The sequence below is a fragment of the Kwoniella shivajii genome, chromosome 6 (genome assembly GCF_035658355.1).
Source record: "Kwoniella shivajii chromosome 6, complete sequence".
Taxonomy (NCBI): Eukaryota; Fungi; Basidiomycota; class Tremellomycetes; order Tremellales; family Cryptococcaceae; genus Kwoniella; species Kwoniella shivajii.
In genome coordinates this window covers 1,728,071-1,749,886 of record NC_085913.1, presented here as the reverse complement: position 1 = coordinate 1,749,886, position 21,816 = coordinate 1,728,071, and the positions used below count along the sequence as shown (strand labels likewise).

Here is a 21,816-nt window from a genome sequence, read left to right as displayed (position 1 = left end):
ACTTTTATTCCAATTCATCATATTGGCTTCTTATAAACCCATCTCAGTTCATTCATCGTTATGACTCGTCAAGATCCAATATGCTTTGATGCATTCCGTGAAGATGAAACAACGATGACAGCGACCAAACCTGAGTTGAGTGGTCACGCAACAAGCAGTACACATTTAAACGTATTTTCATGTCATATAACTCATGCACAGTATGTCATTAAAACTCATACCCGAGGATTTACTAAGTTATCCTACAGAGCTTCAGACTAGTTCTTACTCAATAAGACACATTCCCGTCTTCCTATCGTCATTACAGCCAAGAGACAACCCAGCATGTCGGACGACTCATATACACATTCTAAATCCTATGTTGATCTAATTGTCTTTCCAATGCGCTTCCAGGATGTTCTTCAACATCATCACTGTGGTTCACACCTTCGGCACCCTCACCTGAGAAAGCTGGACCCACACCTGCTCCAGGTTCAGAAGAAGCTTGCATCGCTTGTGGGAGATTTGGATCGTTACTTCGTAATGGTGGCGGAGGTGCATGAGCTCGTACTAATTGTCGGAATGATCTGACTTCTTCCAATATCAATTGGCGCATACCGGATGTCGAGTCTTCTTGCTCGAATGAGAAATCGAATGGCTGTGACGATTGAGACCAATCAGTCAAAGCTAAGTACTGGAATGCTAATCAACACTTACCACTTCGCATAAGGGTTCATCGGCGGGATCATGCCATACTGCGAGACTGAAAGATAGGTAAGTCAGCTCATGAAGCATTAATTTGGTATGGGCGATTTGGTATGGGCGATGGAGCGAAAGAGGCAACCTGGTATGATTTCACAGTACAAAGTAATTGAGAGAGTTCCTTCTCTATGAGAAGATGCGATTGTTTGTTCCGGATCATCGAACTCACTAAGGATGTTCCAAAGCTTCCTCACATCCTATTCTCTTTTGAGGATCAAACGTCAATAGTTTTTGCAACAGATCTAATGCCAATGGTTGGGCGTTAGGATAAAGAGTATCGAATCTTATTCTTGGTTTGATTGGTAATGATCGAATGTAATCTTGAGCTCTGGGTGATCCAACACGACGTAAAGTGTCTTCCGTTGGTGTACCCAAGAAATTCAAGATTTTGTTCAATTGATCTACGTAATCTTCTCCCTTGAATATCGGTTTACCACCTAATAATTCGGCCAAGATACATCCCACAGACCACATATCAATTGACGAAGTCTATGATATACGGGATTTTCAGCGATGCTCTTTCCTTGTCCGAGTGTAAATGCTGGTGGACTAACATAGTTGGCAAACGAAAGCATGATTTCAGGTGCTCTGTACCACCTTGTAGCAACGTCTGAAGCAAAGATGAAGCGTCAGCAGAATGCCACTGGATATCAGAGCCGCCTAGGATGATACTCAAAGCGGTCCAAATACACTCACACTCGGTCATGAACCCAGCTTGACCTTGATCGGTTTGCACAGCTCCAGGTTGGAATCCTCTCGCTAACCCGAAATCACAAATCTTCAATTCACAATCTGCATTGACTAGCAAGTTTCCAGGCTTCAGATCCCTGTGGAGGACGTTTGCTGAGTGAATATACTAGCTTAGAGGTCAGCCTGATGTTGTCCGAGAAGGTGAAAGGATGGGCTTACTTTGAGACCACAAAGGGTTTGATAAAGGAATGATTGGAAATGAGCGTCTGAAAGAGGTTGCCCTGATCGAATCTAAAACATACGAAATCACTCAGTGTTAGAAAGATTGTCATACACTTTGTCGAAAAATCACTCACAATTGCATGTAAATCCGCTTCCATCAATTCTTCATAGAGGTATACTTCTCTGAATTGACCTGTTCCAGGGGGGTCAAATACTATGTCCATGTCATACAGGCTATTTGGATATGTTAGTAAGTCATCGACCATAGCATAGGATTTTCAGCTTACCATGTTATCTATAATGAAGTAGTCGGTCAGCTTTATTCAACTTTGAGAAGTTATGATTTAGCTTACATTCTTGTGACCTCTGAAATGATGAAGCAGCCTGAGTTCTCGTAGACACCTTTTCGTAAGGATCTAGGCAAGCATACACAGTATTGTTAGCTGGTTGCACCTTTTTGAACAGGAGAACGAAGCAGCTCACCTTCTTCTGAAACACGTTGGTCACCTTTTTAACAGCGCATGTCTCGTTTGTTACCACATTTTTAGCTGAAGAGACGCATCCATATGCACCTTGACCTAGCTCTTTAACGAACTGCCACGGTTGTTGTAGAACACTATAGCAACGTTCGAGTTAGCTGATCACTTCTTTCATTCACTTTCGGACATCTTCATCCCAAGAACCTTTCTTGAGATCATCAAGCACCGCACTGGGATCATCCAAGATCCAACTCCGGATCGCCGGTGGTGTAATGAGCACTTAAAACAAGCACTCACTATACGTTGTTCGGAGTTTGGAATATCTGCCTTGGTGTATTGTCCATCTTGAAAAGAGATTATGGCAAGGAGATCAGTGTTACTTTTCTGTCTTTGTTCGAAGTAGAAGAAAGGAAGAGAGATGGTATTTCATCTGTACTATATATATATATTATCATCATCATGCATCGTTCTTTTTCAACGTTGTTTCACATTGATTGCTATATGCCAGATAAACACAAAAGCCACGTGACAACCGATTGCACAGCTATTTGAATTACCCGAGGAATGGACAGCCCGTGCTATATAGACATGCCTAACTGGTTCATGCCCACTATTGCATGCCTATATACTCGCCGCTTACTTCATGAATCATTTTCAAAACGGGGGGATGTTCAGAAATATTTCAGAAAACAAAAACAGCAATTAACGATTCATCCATCCATCTGATTTGACTCGCCTGAGTCCCCTGCTCAGACCCATACTCTCACTATGCCTCCGACTCGTGCTGCTCCCAAAAGAGCGGCTACATCAGCTGCCCCAGCTGCATCATCGTCTTCCACTGCTGCTCCAAAAACGAGAGCACCACGAGCAGGTCCTTCCAGCGGTGATGTGAAACCACGAGTCGGTCCATCATCCTCGACTGCAAGAGGAAAAGCACCAGTGCGACCTTCCACTACTGTGCCCGCGTTGGATAAAAAACCGGAGATCAATAAGGGAGAAGAGGAATGGGCAGAACTGATGAGACAAACCTATGGTGGTCAAAAAGGTGCAGATTGGTACGCCAAAGGCGTCAAGAGTGTCGAGGTGAGTAGTATACATCATTTGGAAACAAAAGACCAAAAAAATTCAGCTCCGGACGCTTACGCTGACAGCACGATTGTAGGACAAATGGGAACTACTACCTGCTTTTCTCAAAGTGAAAGGTCTGGTCAAACAACATCTCGATTCATTCAATTATTTCGTCAACGTAGATATCAAAGCTATTTTGGCGGCAAATTCACATGTCGTATCCGATATAAACCCTTATTATTATATACGATATTTAGACATTAGAGTTGGTAGACCTTCCAGAGTGGATTCAAATCAAGTCGCAAATATATTAACACCTATGGAATGTAGATTGACCGATTCAACTTATATGGCACCCATTCACGTTGATATAGAATTTCAAGGTGAAGATAAAAAAATCAAACAGAGAAATGTACAAATTGGGATGTTACCAGTAATGTTAAGATCTGATTTATGTCATCTAAATCGTAAGAATGAACCTGAATTAGCTAGAATGGGTGAATGTCCAATGGATCCAGGTGGTTATTTCGTTGTTAAAGGTACTGAAAAAGTCATTCTGGTCCAAGAACAATTAAGTAAAAATAGAATCATAGTTATGAGAGATCCCAAAAAGGATGAAACTACCGCTGAAGTTACTTCGTAAGTTAATTGGTCTGTCACTTTATTTCTTCACTGGTTATCTCATACTGACCATCACCTCTTTCTCGCTATACTTGCCATAAATAGATCCACTCACGATCGAGTCGTGAAAACGTACGTCACGACCAAGAACAAACGTCTATACCTCCGACATAACTCTTTCAAAGAATTCATTCCTATAGTCATCGCTCTCAAGGCTATGGGTATAACATCAGACAAAGAGATATTGCAACTCATATGTGGATCAGATGAGAGGTATCAAGAAGCATTTGGAGTATCACTTGAAGAAGCTGCGAGGGAGAAGACTTTTACTCAAAGACAAGCCTTGGAATGGATCGGTGCTAGGGTATCTCCAAATCAAGCGAAAGATGATGGAGGATCTTACGGTCAAAAATTAACTCCCGTCGATATCGCTCAGCAAGCTTTAGCAGCAATGGTATTAGGTCATGTCCCCGTCAGAAATATGAACTTCAGACCAAAGTGTATCTACCTAGCCACGATGTCAAGAAGGGTCCTGATGGCAATGATAGATGAACATATGGTTGATGACAGGGATTATGTTGGTAACAAGCGATTAGAGCTGTGAGTAGATACAGCCTTCTCACCTCATTATAATGTGCCATGCTTACCGAGCAACTCCCTCTCGTTCCCAGTGCCGGTCAACTACTTTCACTTCTGTTTGAAGATTCTTTCAAGACCTTCAATTCCGAGTTGAAGAAGCGTATGGACAAGATTCTGGAGAAGAAATCCAGAGCCGGACCCTTTGATGCTGGATCACTCATTCGACAAGGCGGAGATCCAATCACATCAGCTTTCGTACGATCCATATCCACGGGAAATTGGTCGTTGAAACGTTTCCACGTTGAGAGAGCAGGTGTCACACATGTGTTGTCCCGTTTGAGTTTCATCGCTGCTTTGGGTATGATGACTCGTATATCATCGCAATTCGAAAAGACTAGGAAAGTCTCGGGTCCTCGTGCTCTTCAACCCTCTCAATGGGGTATGTTGTGTCCTTCTGATACACCCGAAGGAGAAGCATGTGGTCTAGTGAAGAATTTGGCATTGATGACTCATATCACAACGGATGTACCAGAAGAACCATTGCTCAAGATGGCTTTCTTGTTGGGCGTAGAAGATATCTCGTTACTTACTGGAAACGAACTCTATCGACCCGGTGTTCATCTCGTTCAAGTAAACGGTACACTTATCGGTGTAACTCATCTCGCCAAACGCTTCGTTCGAACTTTCAGAAAGCTTCGTAGAGCAGGGCGAACTTCTGAATTCGTATCCATCTATATCAATCATCATCAACGCACTATCTACATCGCAAGTGACGGAGGACGTATCTGTCGACCTATGATAATTGTCGAAAAAGGTAGACCGAGAGTTACATCTGAACATATGCGTTTGTTGAAAGAAGGAAAAGTGACATTTGATCATTTCTTGAAATCTGGATTAGTAGAATATTTGGACGTAAATGAAGAAAACGATTCTTTCATCGCTTGTTACGAAAGCGAAATAGAAGAAGGTACAACTCATTTAGAAATTGAACCTTTCACAATTCTAGGTGCCGTAGCTGGACTTATCCCATATCCTCATCACAATCAATCGCCACGTAATACATATCAATGTGCGATGGGTAAACAAGCGATTGGAGCAATAGCCTATAATCAACTGAATCGAATCGATACCTTGTTATACTTGATGACATATCCTCAACAACCAATGGTAAAAACCAAAACGATCGAACTGGTTGGATATAATAAACTACCTGCTGGACAGAACGCAACAGTAGCAGTCATGTCATTTTCAGGATATGATATAGAAGATGCTTTAATCTTGAATCGAGCATCGGTTGATCGTGGATTTGGAAGATGTCATGTACTCAAGAAACAAACTATACCGATGAGATCATTCGCCAATGGATCACATGAAAGAACAGCGTATCCAGATCCATTACCTCGACCTGATGCCTACGCGTTCATAGATAAAGCAGATGGGATGACAGCTCCTGGAGCTACCATAAATCAATTTGATGTGATGATTCATCGTGAAACCCCTGCAGATACTAGAGGCCCTTCAACAGATGAATATAAACCATCCCCTATAACACATAAACTACCCGAACCAATCCAAATTGATAAAGTCATGTTGACAGAAGGTGAAGATGGTGCATTAATCAAAATCTTGACAAGACAAACTAGAAGACCTGAATTAGGTGATAAATTCTCAAGTAGACACGGTCAAAAAGGTGTTTGTGGCTTAATCGTTCCGCAGGCAGATATGCCTTTTAACGATCAAGGTATCGTACCGGATATTATCATGAACCCACATGGTTTCCCTTCTCGAATGTGAGTATATCATCTGTTCAGTAGATTTCAAAACTTACTATAATGCGTGCTAATCTTTTGTTTTCGGCAATCCCAGGACTGTCGGTAAAATGATTGAGTTATTATCAGGTAAAGCGGGTGTCTTGGCGGGTAAATTACAATACGGAACAGCATTTGGAGGTTCAAAAGTAGTTGACATGTCACAAATCTTGATTGAAAATGGATTCTCTTATGCTGGAAAAGACATGTTAACAAGTGGTATAACCGGTCAACCCATGGAAGCTTATGTCTACTTCGGTCCCATCTATTACCAGAAATTGAAGGTGAGTGATCGAACCCTGTGTTCATTCGAGAGAATGAAATATCGGAAAGCAATTGTCAAGCGAGTCAGATCAGCTGAAATCGTCTATGCTTAATCTTTTTTAGCACATGGTCATGGACAAAATGCATGCTCGACCTACTGGACCAAGAGCAAACCTGACTAGACAACCTACAGAAGGTAGATCCAAAGATGGTGGTTTGAGATTGGGTGAAATGGAACGTGATTGGTGAGTGATCAGGATAGAGTACAAAGTTATCGGAAAAGACGCCAAGTACAATGCTGATATGTTTTGTTGATCTTTTGTCCAGCTTGATTGGATACGGCGCAACTCAACTCTTACTTGAAAGACTTATGATTTCATCCGACGCCTTCGAGACTCAAGTGTGTGAAACTTGTGGTATGTTAGGATATAATAATTGGTGTCCTAAATGTAAGAGTGGGAAAGGTGTAGTAGGGTTAACGATACCCTATGCTGCTAAATTATTGATCCAAGAGGTGAGTAATATGACCAATCTATTCAATGCATCACTGAAATGTGCATCTCAATTGCATTCCCCCTCAAAAGACAAAAAGAGATAGTGCTAATGTTTCTCTTAAATTGTTGAATGGTGCTAGTTGATGGGCATGAACATCATGCCTAAATTATGTCTGGAAGATACGGTTTAATCGGACTCGTTTGTCTTGGGGTTCGTCGAAGACCGATGAAGGCGAATTTAATGGAATTTAGGGAATAGTTTAGTAGATAGAAGATCAACTCACTTATGATAATGAATAACGTTTTTCCCTCTATCTTCTTCGAGCGAGACCGAGGTATAAACGAGAACGATATCGGAGGTGAGGTGTGGACTAGTAAAAACAAATATGTCCAGAAGAACGCGACATTAAACGATACTGGTCTCGTCCGACTAGGAGAAGGCCGGAAGGACAGAATACCGAGAGCAAGAGTTAGAGCTACAGGTAACCTCTTGATTCTTTCGTCCAGACTGTGAAGCACTCGTTGAGAATGTTGATTTTCTTGCAAAGGGAGGCATAATTCGAAGACCAAGCAGGCAGACGACAGATTATATCCTGGCATTGCACTTCTACAAGACTATCTTACTGATCCAGACTGATTTTCAGAGCAGTCTAGGACATCAACAGCTGGTCGAGAACCAAGGATGTTACTGCGAAATTCCTTTGTGTTTGCGTAGGACTTCGAATGACGATGACGTGCAAATCAATGGATAAATTATGCTTATACTGTACTGGTTTTCAAATTATATCCAAACTGAAAGGATCCCTAAAGTCCATTTGAAGAATATCAGTTTGGACGACGAAGAAGGCCTTTTCATATGCTCTCCGATCATGTCGCTGTTACTAACCATAACAAGCCAGATACAGATGATATAGCTATCGTCCGTATCCTTGAATGGGCATTTTTCATTGTTTTATATTCTCTTCCTCTACTTGACTATCTCGTAATCTCCCAAAGTATTCTATTCTAATCTACAGTCTTGGGCAATATCATGGACAAACCTAAAGATAGTATCTGGCGTGATGAAGGATGGGATGATCCTTTAGATTCTTCAACACCTTCTACACCTTCTTCAAAAGTCGTGGACCTTAATAAACGAATCAAAGAAATGGGTGAAATACATTCTAGAACACCTTCAAGGGTACCATCGAGAGTACCTTCTCCCATACTTGAAAATTCCTCAAAGAACAGTACAAGTTCAAGTCCTCATACGAGTAAGGAGTATGTTGAGAATTCAAGTATTTTGTATACTGATTTACACAAAAAGCTATCTCGTTTGAATATCCCCAAATTCAATTCTGTTTCTGATTCTAACTCGTGTTCCCGAGCTTGTTCGCCTTCAAGAAAGAACAACAGCGTCTCAAGTCCGTCGATTCCCAATATCATAATATCACCAGAGAGACATGCCATACGAAGAGAGGACAGTATAGATATACCTGAACGACACAGAATAGGGAACGATGATGAATCGGTTTATTTACCTGATATTGAAGAGGAGTTTTGGGGAACAGATGATACTACTGTGTGAGTCAAGGCAAAACTGCTTATTGTCGATCTGAATTCTCAGTTAATTGGATAAAAAGTTGATTGTAACACCCATTGTACACTTTGCCGCTGACCATGAATCTGCATTTAAGACACAGCTCGAATCAAGAACCATCAATAGAAACGCCCAATGATTTGATGGATCAAATGACAAATTGTCATCTTACAAAAGAACAAAAGAGATTGTAAGTCCATCGTTATACCTCTTTTCCACCCCCCTTTACACAACTGTTTAAGAGATACAAGGTAATTTTTTTCAGATGACTGTAATCCAACCAAATTACACGTTGATCTAAGATCTAATGAAAAAGACATTTCTACCAAAATGCTGATTAACCTTCTACCACTTGTTTTTCCCTCGAACTTCGGTCATTGATTAAAACGAAGATAGGATAAGTGTATTATCAGGATTTCATCGTGAGGGATATCGAAATTCAGGTCCTAGACTAGATCCTTCAGATTGGAATATATCAATCTCAATCTCAATCTCATCCTCGCCATTCGAATCTGCAGCGTGTGAAAATGATGACTATCACGATATCATCAAAAACCTCAATAACAAAGACATTGACGTTCCAGCTATACCTTCCAGTGATAGATTCGTCTCTATTTGTCATTCAGCTTATCGTGAGGCTTTGGACTACAAACGGAATCCAGATCTTCGCAATTTCACATTGACCGAGTAAGTAATTGAGGGCTATGATCATTAACTCCGAAGTAACGATAGTCACTTAAGCAACGACTAACTGTTCCTGTGCTCATTGAAAACTAGTAAGATCAACAGTTCGTGTGTAGAAGAAGGTAGTAGTACTCATCAGCAGATCCAGAAATGTAAGGAGAAAGTCAATTTATACGATAGTGAACCAGTCAATTTTGCTAGATACTCAACGACGAACAAAGAGATAGATCCCAGTGTGCATTACCCAAGTAAGTTTGACTCGTACACGGGATACCTCGGTATGTGCATCAGACTAAATCCTGATATATCTTTAGGACCTAAGTCACCGTTACAACAGAGTGAGTATACATTACCAGCTATATCGCCAAATCAGTCTGTTCGAAACAGTCTTGATTCAGATACTACTTTGGATGATGGACCAGGTTATCTGCCAGGACGATCGAGAACTGCACTCTCACTGTTGAGAGGCAAAGGAGAAGATTTATCGCCGACAACGAATCATGAAACATCTCTTGAAAGACCCAATAGGAACCGATCTTCATCTCTGAGACACCGTCTTCGAAATCTTAGTCCAAGTCCAAGTCCAAGTCGTGTAAAATCATTTGGATCAAAAAACCAAACTGAATCGAAAGAATCTCTTCCCTTCACGGTCTTTAGTCCTTTGATCGCCGCCAGTTTCGATTCAACAGCATCATTTCAAGCTCGTGTTGACGAATATGCAGAATCTCAAAAAGGCACTTGTAGAAGTCTTAAATACTTACTTGAAGCTCTAACAATTCCAGACCCAAATCTACATTATATCTAAAGGATACTACCGGGTTTCTCGAAGAGGCATCATTTGTCTATGAGTAATTTCGAGGGGAGCGGTACCAGTTAGACGATTGTATGTGCACGTTCAAACCCCAGTAACTGTTTACACACTTTTGTAGATAGCAGTTAGGTAATTTTTGCATGTACGTACTGTTCTCGATCTCTTTTATTAAGATTCAATCAATCTTGTCATGGCGTAACGTGTTGTGTGACTTTGGCACATTTTGTGATTAGTCATCAGGTATCAGGTACTGAAACTGTCAACATTTTGGTGTAACGATTGATGCAATGTTCATATAAGGTTCTAATAATCTGATGAGAATATGCAAGAGCAAGTACGTCGTACTTGACCCAGATCCATTCGATCACTCCGAAATACTCGAGTACCGCTTGAAAGAGAAAACGTGATTGTCGATCAACACGATTTCTCACAACTTTAAATTAACAGAGATGTGAACCTTGCCCACCTCTTTTTGTCACGCCCTGATACCGGATTATTTCCATGATTGGATTGATATGACAAGTCCTGATACTAAACCAAGGGATGAGTACAGGTAGAACAACTAGACGGAATTGAAGGATGTGAGGTGTCAAGATAGCTCATGTCGTCTTATCGGCTATGGACGGGACACCCGGATAAACTTCACAATGTTGTGACTGGATGTCACCTTATGTTAAACACTCTAAAAACCACGCCGCTTTCTCGTTCGTGTCCCTATCTATGGATGGTCTTCAATATACTCGTTGAAGCGAGGTTGGGCGACTGCGAGATGTTTGCATATATCAACACATTCCTCTGAAAACCACGTAAGAACATAACCCATGAATGGAATGGGATCTGATTCGTTTCATTCTGAAGGAGGGGGAAAATAATATATGTCCGAGATGAAATGAAGTTTGCTTTTACCTGAATAGGTAATATCGATCGAATCCGGGAAGTCAGGTAGGGCCATTTGTAACCGTAATATCGAGACAGGAGGGCATCGAGAAGGTTGGGGAGGGGGAAGGGGGAAAGGTGAAGAGCGCAGAGGCAGAGGGAGGAGTGAAAGATACGAAAAGAAGAAAGAGGGAAAATAGAAGAAAAAGCTTCTTTAATGATCGATGCTAAAAAATTCCTTTTTGCCTCTTACCGCATACCAACCTATACACCACCATACAATAACATACCCCCGATATTCCCGGGCCCAACAGCATTTTCTCATTCCTTCATCTTCAATCCATGTACATCACTTGAACAATCTATCGAAAAGCGAAAAGCGAAAAGAAGAAGAAGAAGAACAACATCGATCAGATCACTCAGTACATAAAGCAATTGCAAGTAGCATTGATCTGATATCATCGAGAACATCAATCGAAATCCTGTCGATAAACAGCAGAACGCGACCAAAAGGAACAAATAATATTCACCTTCATTCATCCATTCCCACCCAACCTTAAGCCGGTCACTCGGCCTGAGTCATCGATTCGATCGTGTGCGACATCCCGAAAGAAAACCATCAAATCTTCCTCCCTTCTCAGGACGATCCACAAGAACTTCGAGTTGAACAACCTTCCACATGCCTTCATCAAATTATCCCCCAATACAGAACGGGAATACAGGGGTGAGTAAAATCCCATCTTTATGTTTGCCATAATTCCGATATCGTGAGAAAATACAACAATAATTCCTCATTACCTATATCATCCACCGTGTGGGATGCGAATGTCTGTACATGCAATCTCCGTACGAGCTATCCCTCGATACTTCCCATCTCTTCTTTTTATTTCATCCTCCTGAGTTGGATGCATCATGTTAGAAGAGTAGCAGCAATCGTGATTCCGGTCTTCTCGGCTTTGAAGGACGAATGCGATTCGAGTAAACTTTCGATCTCATTGTACATCATTTCATATCTAATTTTCGTTATCCTGGTCACTTCGTTTCGTGTCCTTATCATTCCTGACTGTGATTCACTTCCAACAAGCTCTCGGTATCATACCTCAGAAGGTATAAGAAAGCTGACAAATCACGCAATATTCACCTGACAGTATCAACCCAACCCAAATTATCCTCCTGAACCTTACCCCATAAACTCGAGACCCGGTGTTCCTAATCAACAATACCTTCCGCCTCCTTACGTCTTACCTCAACCAGGATATCAACAGCCTCAAGGTCAGTACCCCCAACAACCTCAATACGCCCTTCAGCCGCTTCAGAATACTCCTGCGGAGAAGAATAACGCTTCATCTCAAGCTGGAAAGGGAATTGAAGAGTCGAATAACGCTCCATCAGGCATCGTCGTTCCAGCCAAGAGAGGGAGACCAAAGAAGAACGCCAACGTAACTACCAACACCAATGGCAACTCAACGGAGAAAGTGAACAAGAAAGATCCAAATCATCAATCAACAGCGAAAATGGTTTATCCACCTCCACCCCCTCCTCCAGGAGAACGATATAAACCAACCCCATTATTCACAAGTAACAATAATTATAATTCTGGTAATTCAACTCCATCTTCTGGTGATCCCAAAACACGTGATGGTGTACAATTACCTTCAATGGGATCATGGGCTCCTCCATCTGTGGCATCACCTAGAACGGCCGCTGCGATGATAGGATATCAGAACCAACATCAGGCTCCATTCGATACTCCTGACGGTTGGTCTTCCGTTCAACCTAGACCAGGTCCAAATGCACAACCTCAATGGAATTTACAACCATCATCTTCATATGACTCAAGCCAATCTTTCCCTTCCTCAAGACCTGTCAAAAGAGAAAGAGATTCAGCACAAGATACTAACAGACCTTTGAGTGATCCAGGAGAAATGGAAGCTTCATTGGCTTTGGCAGGTCTGAAAAGAAGAGATAGTGCACCCACAAGTAAAAAACCTAAAAAGGAAAGGGAAGATTCAAAATCGAATATTACGAAAAAATCTGACAAAGATGGGAAAAAATCTTGTGCCGAATGTAGAAGACTGAAAGCTAAGTGTGACAGACAGTTCCCCTGTTCAAATTGTAAGTTCTATCACGGATCTGTGGTCTACGATCTACCTTTCACTTTTGTATTAATCTAAACCCAACCTTGATCGTAGGTCGAAGAAGAGGTTGTGCATTGGTCTGTCCCGATGGTGATCTGAGTTGTATGCAAGGTAAAAGACTCGTACTAGCTTCCACAGAACAACTACACGAAAGAATCGCACAATTGGAATCCGCTTTATTCAAATCTCATGGTAAAACACATCCAACCCATCATCCATTATTAGCACCTGAATATCTAGATGGTGGATTCGCTTCTTTACCCCCACCTCCACCGTTACAACAAAGTCCTCCGTCAGGAAACCAAAGTCATTCACCAAAATCAGGCTCTTTGAATAGATCACCGAAAGGTCCATCATCAGCTTCGAGCTTGATACTTGCCACCCCACAGTTGTCGGCCGAAAGGTCAAGCAATCAAGGAAGAATGGCAGTCGAAAGTCTTTTGACCGAAGACGCTGCTGCCCCAGAAGGCAAAAGGGAAGATGAATGGGCGGGTGAAAACGCCGCTCCTGCAATGATTGTACGTTCGATACCTTTCCTCTGCTTCAAAACTCATTAACTGACGTGGTGTGTGCTTTTTAGATCGGCACAGTCGGAAATCAACCCAATGACGATTTAGACGAACGTCATCAAGTGTTCGAGAGATTGAAGAAAATTCTCAAAGTCTTGCCACCCAGAGAAGAGGTGCAGAGAAGAGCTGAAAATTTCTGGAGAACTTCAGTATGGTAGTAAGTGCCAACTGAAATCCGGCTTGTCCGTCCGTCCGTCCAACGGGACCACTGACTGTGATTCATTTACGTGTAGTCAAACAGCATTACATAAGGAGGAATTTGATGCTATCTACGAACCAGCCGTTTTCGGTGAGTTCCCTTATATAAGTTATCATCTAACAAGGCCGATTTAAAGTCTAATACATATTCGCACAATTGCAGCACCGACCCCTGCCAACCCATTGTCACCCCACAAATTGGCTGTCGTCTTAATTGTCCTCACGCTAGACTGTTATCTCGATATCTCCAATGACGAGTGGGTACTGAAAATCATCGCGGCTCTTCAGTATCGGTCGCTGACAATATCATTGTTTAGGGAAAATCCCGCTGTTGCAGAATACTGGGACGCATGCCAGAGGTGTTTCGATACCCGCTTCGGATGGGCAGCTAGTGTTGCTGGTGTACAAGCTTTGGTAAGTGTTCTTTTCACGGCTGGAGATTCAGACGTTATAAGTAACCATTAACAATTTTGGTAATCTCAGGCTATGGCTACCTTATTCGTTGGATTTGGATGGCGAGGAGCTAGAGCATCTAATTTCTACTGGCTGAGACAGATGACTTCTGCTTCTATGCAGGTAAGCCAGGCCTACGATCCTACGTTATCTCAGCTAATGCTCAACTTCTCCTTCTTCAGCTTGGATTGCATAAAGACCCTCATCCCTCTTTACCTGAAGAGGAAAGAGAATTCCGTCGTAGGGTATTCCACGAGGTGAGTCGTATATCGATATGAATGTTTACGATGACTGATCACCCTACATATCAGATCTTCGTTCTTGATTGCTTGATCTGTCTAAACCACGGTCAACGAACTGCCATTCCTGTGGAATATATCGAAGCTGCCTATCCCAAAACTGTTTCTCCATTGGCTTATAAGAAGTACGACTTTATGAAAGCGGTGAAAACTCAGGTCATCGATATTGTAAGTCTGTTTGATAGGAGTGACAATATCATACTAAGCTAATCAATGATGAATGATAGGGTTGCTTGCCTGATTCTCTTCCTGCGAATTGGGAGAAAGTGGAAGTCGTCAAGCAAGCTTTGATGCTATATGAGTGCGTCCTTTGATGCTAAAACATCGCGCAACCCGCACTAATTCACAGTTCGATTTCAAAGCGTTACTGCCATTCCACAGCTTCACTGTCCACTGTTGAGAGGCGAGCCACTCCCATCGCCTGTCGAGGGTTTCACAGCGGAAGATGCATTAGCTTTACAGTCTACTACCACTTCGAGTGAGTTTGAGTGGTTTCTTCCACGTATCTGTTCGATGGCTGATGACAATTTTATGATTGATCAGTGTGTCACTACAAAGCTATGTGTAAATCATTCTATTCGTACAGGCTATCAAAGAATCAAATCTGAGTAGAACAAATGCTCATCCCCGCCTTTTTGTAGTATACCTGTTCCGACCTTCGCTCCGACGCCTAGTTGCCCGACTCCGATCACAACCTCGTGAATCGGTAATATTCAATGACGCAGATCGAGAAACAGTATCGATGACTTATAGAGCATGTCACGCGATCACTCTTACATCGTACTATATGGCACGGAAACACCCAAGATTGATGGCCAGATGTTGGATGGTCTGGGTTCAAACCTTCTCTGCGGCAGTCTCGATGGCTGCTTTAGCCATTTGGTGTGGACCACATGTGGAAAGTACTTTCGTCAATTCTGCTTATCAAGAACTGAGTGAAGCTTGTGATATGATCGGTGAAAACGGAAGTAAAAGAAGTTTAGGTGTTTTGGTAAGTCACCACCCTTATTATTGTCCAGATAAAGCGTAAGAGCAACACTTATACTGACGTGAATACCAATTGTCATATTTGATCATTAGTCACTATTGCCAATTTTGAAATCACTAGTTGCGAACAGATATCCTCACGTCAGTGGTAAAAACCCTAGTGAAATTTCTATTTCCGCAGATGGGGAAGATATGTTATTTGCACTTCTGGGTGGTCAAGTCGATGTTAGCAGAGATCCATGTTTGACAAACGCACACGCCAATGTGCCTCCAAATACTGCTCAGCCGTCTTCAGGGCCACAACAAATGATGCAACAGCAACAACACCAACATCAACAGCACCAACAACAGCAAGTCCAACAACAGATATTGATCAGTCAACAAGGTATCAAGCCTTCTACGTATCTTGGAATTGATCAAGGACAAGGACAAGAAATCGACTTGTCATCATTCGGAGCTGGATCTCTGATGATACCTGAAATTTATTCCGAAGTTGCTTTCTCTGGTCAAAATCCTAATTCGAGTACAGCTTCATGGTATGCCCAACAACAGATGATGGCCGGTGAAATCATTCTGCCATTGGTACAATCTGCGCCTTCAGCGGTCCCGTTCAACACCAATGGTAGTGGAAACAATCCCAACAATAATAATAACAACAACAATGATCCAAACTCAAATGGCAATGGAAGCGGAAACGGAAATGAACTGGAGAATCCAACTGAGTTATGGGCAAGATTACAAACCTTCTATGAACCTACACCCGTATTTTGGAATGGAATGAACACAGTCACAATTGATGGTATAACCGTTGGAATGAATAACAACATCAATAACGGTAATGGCAATGGTCCAAATGGTACGGCTGGTTTTGTGGATTATTCAGGTCCAATGTATTGACTAAATCGAAATGCTTGACCGAGTTCAATGTTTATATTTGCTGGTCTTGTTCTTGTCAAGTTGGACTTTATTTGAATTTCAATGGTATTCGTGGATTCTTTTTTGTATATCTGATATATTATATGATGTAGCGATTTTGAATATATCTTTCTTCCGTTTGGTTTCAATTTAGATTTTCTGTAACAGAACATTTTGGTACTTCAGCTACCGTGTTTCATATGTACCGGATGCATCTGGTAGCGACTGAGTAATACATATGACAACATTGGAATTGTACATCTACATACCCTATACCTTTACAACGTTCCTTGACTTGATATCACTCATCTTGAAAGGTAAGATGTCTTTTTCCACTTGGTCCATGACATCTGCTAAGATCTCTTCATCCTTTCTATCCTTGCACGATTCTGAGGTTGATTTTTTTTTTTGCAACTGGATGATCGTCCTCTTTAGCAGAATCGTTAGAGCGGGTAAAACGATTTCTGCCAAACTTTTCTTTTCTCTGATCGGTACACCAGATTGGTCTATCTGATCTTCCCTTGCACCCGAATGAGAACTATTGGTTATCGTTTGATCCAAGCCCGATAATGAGGCGGATGATGAGGTCGGATTGAATGATTGAGAATTGGTTAATCTTGCGATTGGCATACTCAGAGGTAAATAGATTATTTCCGGTTGAAGTTCATTTACGTTTCCTTCTATTTCTGATCGTTTGTTCATCCTTATATTGTATACACATTCCGATATGATATCCCATTGATTCAAATCTAGACCCAGTCGTTTACTTTTGTTCGTTCGTAAATGCCTTTGTCTCCTTTTATAAGATCCATTTATACCTAAATGAATTTGATCATTAGGCGACCACGATAATATCATCTTCATAAGTGAAGAAGAGATGAGATCAATCATTTTCCTATCTGGCAAAATCCCATTTCGACTCATTTGTTTCATCATCAGAAGACTGAGTGCTAAATCGGATATGGTTATGGTCGAGACAGAGAGAGTGATTTGTAGGATTGTATTAATGATTGAGATATTGAGTAAAGGAGTATTGGGATATTGTAATGATTGATTGAATAGTCTTCGTAAAGATGTTCTAAGAGGTGGTAGGTTTTTCGGTGTTCCACTAAGGCTTGAAGAAGTTAAAGAAGGGGAAGCGAGATAAAGGGAGAATAGACTGGTCCAAGAGTCTGAATTGGGTATTTCAAGTTCTACTCGATCTTTGTCTATCTTGTCCAAATCCACAGAATTATCCTTTTCATATTGACCACAAATAAGTTCCCAGACTCTCTGAGAAGCATTCAGATCTCCTGATAGACGTTCAGCTTTCATCCAGCTATTGAAAAAACCCAAAGATGGTTTTTGTTCTCCTCCTATCAAGTCGATCAATTCTTTAGCTAATTTCCGTGGGAAAAAAGAGTCGTTTTTCGGTATGTTCGATCTCCTCCAAGTATTCATCACTGTGGTATAGGATTTACATATTGCTCGTACATCATTTTGACTCAATTGACTCGATGGAGACGATGATGAGGAGGATGGGGCATTCAGTTTGGTTTGAATGATATCTTTGAATTCATCGATAGTTTTTAATGATCCTTTTAGATCTGTCTTCTGATAATAACAAGTTAATAGAAGATCCCAAGTTTCCAAAGGCCAGCTGTCCCTTTTATTGAATCTTGTCTTCGATGTTTCTTCTAATTGCAAGCAGTCACTGATCATCTTCTCAACCATTTCGGGAGTAAGACTTGTATCCCTAATTAACGCTCTCATCAATACGTCCAATAACGGTACATCTAATTTTTCAGGTAAGAGAGGTAAGATTTGATTGATGACTAAAAGTCTTTCCGATATATCGTTCGAGTTTAGCACTGAATGAAGTATTGAAGTGAGCGTCGTCATTGATATAGGCACTTTCTCGTTCAAAGAACGTTGAACTAGTGAGCGAATAGTTATCAATCCATTAGGATGATCGAGAAACGTTGAGATCAACTTTGAATAAAGCAGTTGACGTCGTGTTAGCTCATTTAAGTTGTAGGTTTTGGAATTGAATCGATCCAAATCTAAACAGGTATGAGCGGTTTCGATGTGGGATTTGGATGATTTACGCAGAAGGTAAGGAACGGATAATGGTTCGTGTGTCGATGAAGGATTGATTATTCTATTGTGCCGTGATGGGCCTGCTTCAGCATTGACATTCCACTGGCCGGTATCGTCTTGAACTTGTCGGAACTCGTTCTTTGACGACGAGGAAGTATGCTGGGGATGTTGTAAGATTGTCGAAAGTGTCAGAACGGGATGAAAGTCGGGACGAAGATGCGATTCAATGGTCCTAATCACCGAGGGAGGAAGTCGGACTTTCATTTTGTATCCATTCACCTAGCTCGCGATCCTGTCCCCACCTAATTTTCGAGCCAGATTATTGTTTGGAACAAGAACACTTGTTTGCTATGTGATATGTGAGACATAAGTTAGCAGGTAAATCAAGGTAAAAGTGGGGAAAAAGAAAGAAGAACCTTTTCAATACACTCTATGGTAAGCTATTTTGTATGGTGAAGGTCACGTGATCAACACGTTCCGCACCAAATATCAATAACCCAAAAAAAACCCAACAATCATCATATAGTTATCATGGGATATCTGTCAAATCTCTGAACCACATACAGCAATAAAGCAAACAGGCAAGGACACACGAAGCTCCACGATGGAAACTCTATCACTGGCTGTCCACCCTACGCCGTCTCGCGTACAGCTTTCCCACTCGCCTGAGCCTGAAACAACCTCCGGACCATCGAAGAAGAAGAAGAGGTCAAGGGAGGAGAAAGAAAGACGTAGATTTGATAAAGAAGCCAAGAGGGCCAGGAAGGGACTAGCAGATACGAATGATGGAAATCAAGTGTCTCCTCAAAATGGCAGTGTAGAGAACGGTGAACAACGTGCCGCTAGGGATGAAGATAGTCGGAAAATCAAGAAAAAGTCGAAGAAACATATTCATCAATCCTTAGCCAAACCACCTGTGACAAACGGAGATACCGCAAACGACGATGCTGCGCAGAACGAAGAGCCTGTAGAAGCTGCTACAGACAAACATACCACGGAAAAGAAAAAAAGTAAAGAAGAGAAAGCGCGTCGAAAAGCTGAAAAGAAAGCTGAAAAGGACAATATCAAAGCGGAGCTCAAAGGTTCTCAACCGTTGATCGAAACCAATCCATCGAGTAAATCGAGTAAGAAACGTCAAGTATCGTCAAAAGTCTCAATACCACCTTCCTTACCACCTACTCGACCTAAAAAACGTGAACGATCAACTGATACTCCGTTGGTATCCGTTTCACAAGCCGGACCATCAACACCTAAAAAGCGTTCGATGCTTACAGCCAAACCCGTTAGACAGCCTTCATCAACACCTAAAAGTAAACCATCACCATCACCTGCAAAATCAAGAGCGGGTAGCTCGAAAGGTGATAAAGAAAACAAGGTTGATGATGCCACGTTGAAAGCGAGATTGTCAGATCAAAATGCTATTCATGAATACTTGGCTAATACTTGGGTATCAGAGAAAGAACTTGGTAGATTGGAAAGATTAGGTAGTGAGTGATGAGTGACGAGCAGCCTCAGTGATGTCTACTTAAAGTCTGATCGGAGAGAAAAACTAATGAGTGTTTGTATTAAAGTTCTGACTTATAAAAAGGGAAGATTCACAGAATCCGAGAAAGTAGCTGTAAGAAAGGTACTGGATAATTACAAAAAGGTATGTTGGTGATTGCTTATTTTTACTTTTAAACATCAGTCGTAGTTAATTCTCTTTTCTTTCACAGGTACACCGACTAGACGATGATGAGCTCATCGATAGGGTCATGTCGACTACCCTTACCTTTCCTGCTGGTAGAGAGGAATGGAGATCTTTCTGGTTGGACTTAGGTGAGTGTGGATTTCACTTATCGTAAAAACACTCAATATTGAGATGGGAAGTCGTCACAACCTTGCTGATAACGCTCCAATAAAGCCGCCGTCGTCTCTGGCCGACCTGGGAAGTATGTTCAAAGAATTGTACAAAGAATGTATGATCCCAACGGACATAAAGGGCATTTCACACCTGAAGAAGACGACATGCTAATCAAAGCATATGAACTGTATCCCAACGATTGGAGTAAGATTGCAGAAATTGTTGAAAGGACATATCATGATTGTCGAGATCGATATACCAAAGAACTGCAACATCGTCATACTAGATTGACTGGATTATGGACCCCTGAAGAAGAAGTGAAACTTCTTGAATGCGTTAAAAAGATGAATAGATCATTGGGTCATGATGAATTGGAATCAGAAGGTATACCTTGGGAATTAGTAGTGAAAGAAATGGGTGGGACAAGGACTGTAGTTCAGTGTAGAAAAAAATGGACAGATCAGGTTTTACCTAGTAAAGCTTGGGGATGGGAGAAAGGTCATGCTAGAGAAAATGATTGGAAATTGATCAAAAGGTGAGTTTTACTGTGAATAACGGATGGGGCGTTATAGACCCTGATCATGTCGTCTTGCTCTACCGTGTAGACTTGAAGCTCTGGATTACCCTACAGAGAAACACATCAATTGGAAAGAAGTCCAAGATGAAAGTCTGAGTCATATGACTTCGCATCAGGTCAGACAAATGTACTACAGGATGAAAGATAAAGTCTCCGATGCTGGGTCTATGTCATTTCAAGGTGAGTCTCTGTTGCGCCATTTTATCTCCCAAGCACTATAGACGCGTACGCTGATGTCTTTTCATGGCAGACTTGGTGAAGGAGTTTCACAAGGTATTCTCAGAATTCAAGACAGTTTACAGACCTAAACATCCTAGTAGAAATCAGATCGATTCTTCCGATGAAGAACATGAGATCGACGATGCGGAAAAGAATGCGGACCAAAGCGATAACGAGGACGACGAGAAAGAAGAAGAATGAAATTCTCAGAGTGATAGCTAGTCTTGTTGAACTTTGGACAAATCTTCTTGAAGGGTGTATCGGCCTGTTTAGACAAGGCAGGTGTGGTTGTATATAGCACAATGTATACATTATCAAAAATCACTAAAGTATTCCACACATAGAAAGGGGTTATCCATTGCAGATCCTCCAGTCGGGGCAGGCATAGTGAAGCTATTAAATGTAAGTCTATATCGATCAAAGATGAGCGATGTATGAGGATTGTGATCGGAAAGAAGAGATTATTGCTGTCTTCAGTACCAACACCGAGGATCGTGATGATACCAGAAGAAGTCCAGAAGTCCAGAAGTCAAGAAGTCGAAGGGACTGTATATGCCTGTGATCTTCTATTCAAGTCTACATTTCTCATAAAACCGCTGTACAGATCACAGGCGCCCTGCGAA

At 41.6% G+C, this 21,816-nt stretch overlaps 6 protein-coding genes across 6 annotated transcripts; 4 read left to right on the top strand and 2 right to left on the bottom strand.

The window, feature by feature from the left end:
• Window positions 1-349: 349 nt before the first annotated feature.
• Window positions 350-2,476, bottom strand: IL334_005105 (uncharacterized protein; the record flags this gene model as incomplete). Its single annotated transcript, XM_062936819.1, has 11 exons — window positions 350-637; window positions 697-742; window positions 911-1,230; window positions 1,296-1,351; window positions 1,438-1,597; window positions 1,651-1,722; window positions 1,788-1,887; window positions 1,941-1,948; window positions 2,007-2,069; window positions 2,137-2,269; window positions 2,430-2,476. The coding sequence occupies 11 exons, from the start codon at window positions 2,474-2,476 to the stop codon at window positions 350-352; spliced, it is 1,293 nt and encodes a 430-aa protein (XP_062792870.1).
• A 424-nt stretch (window positions 2,477-2,900) lies between these two features.
• On the top strand, window positions 2,901-7,157 carry IL334_005104 (uncharacterized protein; the record flags this gene model as incomplete). The annotated part of the gene is made up of 8 exons (XM_062936818.1): window positions 2,901-3,215; window positions 3,295-3,839; window positions 3,927-4,421; window positions 4,493-6,190; window positions 6,267-6,492; window positions 6,596-6,717; window positions 6,800-6,986; window positions 7,107-7,157. 8 exons carry the CDS (start codon window positions 2,901-2,903, stop codon window positions 7,155-7,157), a joined length of 3,639 nt encoding a protein of 1,212 aa, XP_062792869.1.
• An 839-nt stretch (window positions 7,158-7,996) lies between these two features.
• IL334_005103 (uncharacterized protein) lies at window positions 7,997-10,034 on the top strand (the record flags this gene model as incomplete). Its single annotated transcript, XM_062936817.1, has 5 exons — window positions 7,997-8,529; window positions 8,643-8,735; window positions 8,942-9,232; window positions 9,323-9,477; window positions 9,544-10,034. 5 exons carry the CDS (start codon window positions 7,997-7,999, stop codon window positions 10,032-10,034), a joined length of 1,563 nt encoding a protein of 520 aa, XP_062792868.1.
• Window positions 10,035-11,595: 1,561 nt separating this feature from the next.
• On the top strand, window positions 11,596-16,457 carry IL334_005102 (uncharacterized protein; the record flags this gene model as incomplete). The annotated part of the gene is made up of 15 exons (XM_062936816.1): window positions 11,596-11,640; window positions 12,065-13,031; window positions 13,109-13,572; window positions 13,635-13,780; window positions 13,857-13,912; window positions 13,985-14,078; window positions 14,139-14,235; window positions 14,305-14,397; window positions 14,457-14,531; window positions 14,586-14,741; window positions 14,801-14,874; window positions 14,936-15,051; window positions 15,117-15,137; window positions 15,215-15,564; window positions 15,654-16,457. The coding sequence occupies 15 exons, from the start codon at window positions 11,596-11,598 to the stop codon at window positions 16,455-16,457; spliced, it is 3,558 nt and encodes a 1,185-aa protein (XP_062792867.1).
• A 288-nt stretch (window positions 16,458-16,745) lies between these two features.
• On the bottom strand, window positions 16,746-18,818 carry IL334_005101 (uncharacterized protein; the record flags this gene model as incomplete). Its single annotated transcript, XM_062936815.1, has 1 exon — window positions 16,746-18,818. The coding sequence occupies one exon, from the start codon at window positions 18,816-18,818 to the stop codon at window positions 16,746-16,748; it is 2,073 nt and encodes a 690-aa protein (XP_062792866.1).
• A 340-nt stretch (window positions 18,819-19,158) lies between these two features.
• Window positions 19,159-21,394, top strand: IL334_005100 (uncharacterized protein; the record flags this gene model as incomplete). Its single annotated transcript, XM_062936814.1, has 6 exons — window positions 19,159-20,041; window positions 20,126-20,202; window positions 20,270-20,372; window positions 20,458-20,932; window positions 21,003-21,154; window positions 21,225-21,394. The coding sequence occupies 6 exons, from the start codon at window positions 19,159-19,161 to the stop codon at window positions 21,392-21,394; spliced, it is 1,860 nt and encodes a 619-aa protein (XP_062792865.1).
• Window positions 21,395-21,816: the final 422 nt, after the last annotated feature.